The sequence below is a fragment of the Lethenteron reissneri genome, chromosome 69 (genome assembly GCF_015708825.2).
Source record: "Lethenteron reissneri isolate LAM-NWPU_2019-01 chromosome 69, ASM1570882v1, whole genome shotgun sequence".
Lineage (NCBI taxonomy): Eukaryota > Metazoa > Chordata > Hyperoartia > Petromyzontiformes > Petromyzontidae > Lethenteron > Lethenteron reissneri.
The window spans coordinates 1,568,871-1,573,617 of NC_083847.1; the positions used below are offsets into that span (position 1 = coordinate 1,568,871).

Consider the following 4,747-nt stretch of genomic DNA (forward strand, 5'->3'; position numbering starts at 1 on the left):
GCAGTCACGAAAGCTTTAAATCGAAATTTAAGTAGAACGTGTTGTCTGTATTTATTTAAAGTTGCGCTTTTTGATGTGACGTCACATTTCTCAAACCTCCCCCTTCCCATCGTCACACATCGTCACAAATGTCTGACATGCCCCCCTCCCCACCAGGTGCGTGACGTCATTTATGGACGGCCCCAAAGGCCCCACTGTTCCGCTGCGAGCTGGCCAAATGACAGCTCAACGACGTGTCGGCTTATCATCATCATCCCGTGGAAATTAGCATCAGCCAAATAAGTACAAATGTTGATCCTGAGAAGGGACGCGCAGACAGCCTCGATTTGAAGTTTTCGTTTCTGCAGGGATCCACAAACTCTTTGGTTCTTTCGGTAAAGTCACGTGGGTATTAAATGAAGTAGATTAAATCACGACGTTTCGGGCGCAACACAAGCAATCATCGTCAGGTGGGAAAAACTACAGCAAGAAAATTTTTTTGCTCAAATTTTCTTGCAAGAATATTTTTTTTTGCTGTGATTTTCTTGCTAGAATTTTTTTTGCTGAAATTTTCTTGCAAGAATTTTTTTTGCTCAAATTTTCTTGCAATAATTTTTTTTGCTCAAATTTTCTTGCAATAAATTTTTTTGCTCACATTTTTTTTGCCGAAATCTTCTTGCTAGAATTTTTTTTGCTCAAATTTTCTTGCAAAAATATTTTTTTTTGCTCAAATTTTCTTGCAATAAATTTTTTTTGCTCAAATTTTCTTGCATTAATTTTTTTTTGCTGAAATCTTCTTGCTAGAATTTTTTTGCTGAAATTTTCTTGCAATAAATATTTTTTTTTGCTAAAATTTTCTTGCAATAATTTTTTTTGCTGAAATCTTCTTGCTAGAATTTTTTTGCTCAAATTTTATTGCAATACATTTTTTTTTTGCTCAAATTCTCTTGCCGTGGTTAACCCACCTCATGATGATGATTATGATTGCTCGTGTCGCGATCGAAACGTCGTGATTTACTTTATTTATACCCTACGTGACTTTACCGAAAGAACTAAAGACGCACAGACTCCAAATATAAAGCAGCAGGCATTCGTCAGGTTCGGGGTCGAACAGACCGAAGCCACCGGCCATAGTCACGGTGGGCTGTCATAATCCTCGCAGCTGATTGGATAAGAGCCCCACAGTAGACACGCCCTCTATCGTCCGTCTCATGAATATTCATGAGTTGGAAGAGGAGCTGATTGGATAACAATGCGCCTGAAGCCACGCCCATAGTCACGGTGGGCTGTCATAATCCTTGCAGCTGATTGGATAAGAGTCTCCACGTCCATCGCAAGAGCTGATTGGCTAAGAGCCTGCCGAAGCCACGCCTCCATATCGTCCATCTCATGAATATTCATTTATTTAACGAGGTAAGAGCTGATTGGATAACTGGCTGAAGCCACGCCCTTCCCCACTGTGGGCTGTCATAATCCTCGCAGCTGATTGGCTAAGAGCCCCAGCAGGAAGACACGCCCTCTATCGCCCGTCTCATGAATATTCATGAGATAAACAACACGCAGAAGAGAGCTGATTGGATCACCGATCCGAAGCCACGCCCATTCACCGTGGGCCGTCGTAATCCTCGCAGCCGATTGGATAACCGCCCGGCTGAAGACACGCCCCTACATCGCCCGTCTCATGAATATTCATGAGCTCGCGCGAGGGAGTTGACCAATCAGACGCGTGGCTCGCGGTACGTCCGGGTGCAAAGCAGCTCAGATCGCCCATTGCTCTGAGCGCAGTGGGACTCAACTGAATTGGTAAGACGACGTTATAATCTTTAATATTTGTACATTATATAAGCGTACGCGTCCACACTTCACCTATGTTTCGCACCCCTTTAAATCACGTCGTTGTTGTTACATCTTTTAATTTTATTTCGCTGTTTTTTCCGTTGCGTGCGGTTACTTTAGGACGTTTTCTTGTTTCCGATGTAAAGCTTTCGTGACTGATTCATCTTCTTGGTTCTTTCGATAAAGTCACCACGTAGAAGGGAAATAATAAAAATATTAAAACAATTCTAGATTTGAAGCTTTCGTGACTGCAATGATTCATACGCTTAGGTTTTTTCGGTAAAGTCACGTTGGGAAATAAATACATAAATAACACTTTTTTTATATTAATTATAATAGAAATACAATAATAAATTACGACGTTTCGTGTTGCCTCCGAAAAAAAAACCTAAGAGTATAATAAAATAAAACAATAAAATTATTACGACGTTTCGGCCACAACGCAGGATGCTTGCGTTGCGGCCGAAACGTCGTACGGATTTTATTTTGTTACATTTTTATTATTTTATTATTTCCCTTCTACGTGACTTTACCGAAGATTATGTTTCTTATTCATGTTTTGGTTGCACCCCGAGTCAAGAGCTGCATCAATCACGGGGCTATACCGAATACATGAACACTGACACTTTAACGTTGTAACAGAAGCGCTTTATAGCTCATATGGTTTAATCCCTCCCCCTCCTCCCCCTCCTCCCCACCCAGCAGTGAGCCGGACACAACGTGGAGCCATGAAGGACGACGTCGTCATCGTCTCCGCCGTTCGCACTCCCATCGGTTCGCTCCAATGTTCACTGAGTGGGGAGGGGGGGCTGTGAGATGTTGACTACCTCGCCTGGTACACAGGAGGTCGTGGGTTCGATCCTGTCCCTGACCCCAAAGTGGCTAGGAGATGTTGACTACCTCGCCTGGTACGCAGGAGGTCGTGGGTTCGATCCTGTCCCTGATATCACAGTGGCTATGAGATGTTGACTACCTCGCCTGGTACACAGGAGGTCGTGGCTTCAATCCCGACCCTGACACCACAGTGGCTAGGAGATGTTGACTACCTCGCCTGGTACACAGGAGGTCGTGGGTTCAATCCCGACCCTGACACCGCAGTGGCTAGGAGATGTTGACTACCTCGCCTGGTACACAGGAGGTCGTGGGTTCAATCCTGACCCTGACACCACAGTGGCTAGGAGATGTTGACTACCTCGCCTGGTACGCAGGAGGTCGTGGGTTCGATCCTGTCCCTGATATCACAGTGGCTAGGAGATGTTGATTACCTCGCCTGGTGCACAGGAGGCCGTGGGTTCAATCCCGTCCCTGACACCACAGTGGCTGTGAGATGTTGACTACCTCGCCTGGTGCACAGGAGGCCGTGGGTTCGATCCCGTCCCTGACACCACAGTGGCTAGGAGATGTTGACTACCTCGCCTGGTACACAGGAGGTCGTGGGTTCGATCCCGACCCTGACACCACAGTGGCTAGGAGATGTTGACTACCTCGCCTGGTACACAGGAGGTCGTGGGTTCGATCCCGACCCTGACACCACAGTGGCTAGGAGATGTTGACTACCTCGCCTGGTACGCAGGAGGTCGTGGGTTCGATCCTGTCCCTGACACCACAGTGGCTATGAGATGTTGACTACCTCGCCTGGTACACAGGAGGTCGTGGGTTCGATCCCGACCCTGACACCACAGTGGCTAGGAGATGTTGACTACCTCGCCTGGTACGCAGGAGGTCGTGGGTTCGATCCTGTCCCTGACACCACAGTGGCTATGAGATGTTGACTACCTCGCCTGGTACACAGGAGGTCGTGGGTTCGATCCCGTCCCTGACATCACAGTGGCTAGGAGATGTTGACTACCTCGCCTGGTACACAGGAGGTCGTGGGTTCGATCCCGACCCCCCCAATCGCCACGCTGGCGAGATGTTGACTACCTCAGACTCGCACAGAGACCCACAGACTCACACAGAGACCCACATACTCACACAGAGACCCACAGACTCACACAGAGACCCGCAGACTCACACAGAGACCCGCAGATTCACACAGAGACCCGCAGATTCACACAGAGACCCGCAGACTCACACAGAGACCCGCAGATTCACACAGAGACCCGCAGATTCACACAGAGACCCGCAGATTCACACAGAGACCCGCAGACTCACGCAGAGACACATAGACTCACACAGAGACCCATATACTCACACAGAGACACAGACTCACACAGAGACCCATAGACTCACACAGAGACCCATAGACTCACGCAGAGACACATAGACTCACACAGAGACCCATAGACTCATCACATAGAGACCCATAGACTCATCACATAGAGACCCACAGACTCACACAGAGACCCATAGACTCACACAGACACCCACAGACTCACGCAGAGACCCACAGACTCACGCAGAGACCCACAGACTCACACAGAGACCCACAGACTCACAAAGAGACCCACAGACTCACAAAGAGACCCACAGACTCACACAGAGACCCACAGACTCACACAGAGACCCGCAGATTCACACAGAGACCCGCAGACTCACGCAGAGACCCACAGACTCACGCAGAGACCCACAGACTCACACAGAGACTCACATAGAGACCCACAGACTCACACAGAGACCCACAGACTCACGCAGAGACCCGTAGACTCACACAAAGACCCATAGACTCACACAGAGACCCACAGACTCACACAGAGACCCATAGACACACACAGAGACCCACAGACTCACAGAGACCCACAGACTCACAGAGACCCACAGACTCACAGAGACCCACAGACTCACGCAGAGACCCACAGACTCACGCAGAGACCCACAGACTCACAGAGACCCATAGACTCACACAGAGATCCATAGACTCATCACACAGAGACCCACAGACTCACACAGAGACCCATAGACTCACAGAGACCCACAGACTCACACAGAGACT

General features: G+C 48.3%; 1 protein-coding gene across 2 annotated transcripts in view; it reads left to right on the top strand.

The window, feature by feature from the left end:
* Positions 1-1,702: 1,702 nt before the first annotated feature.
* LOC133360722 (acetyl-CoA acetyltransferase, cytosolic-like) overlaps positions 1,703-4,747 on the top strand; it is an 18,665-nt gene continuing 15,620 nt past the window's right edge. The window contains exons 1-2 of one of the 2 annotated variants that reach the window (XM_061579509.1): positions 1,703-1,782; positions 2,518-2,589. In XM_061579509.1, coding sequence (XP_061435493.1) covers positions 2,544-2,589 — 46 coding nt within the window. In that variant the 5' untranslated portion in view covers positions 1,703-1,782; positions 2,518-2,543. The remainder of the gene's footprint in view (positions 1,783-2,517; positions 2,590-4,747) is intronic. The other variant, XM_061579510.1, reaches the window with a different exon arrangement.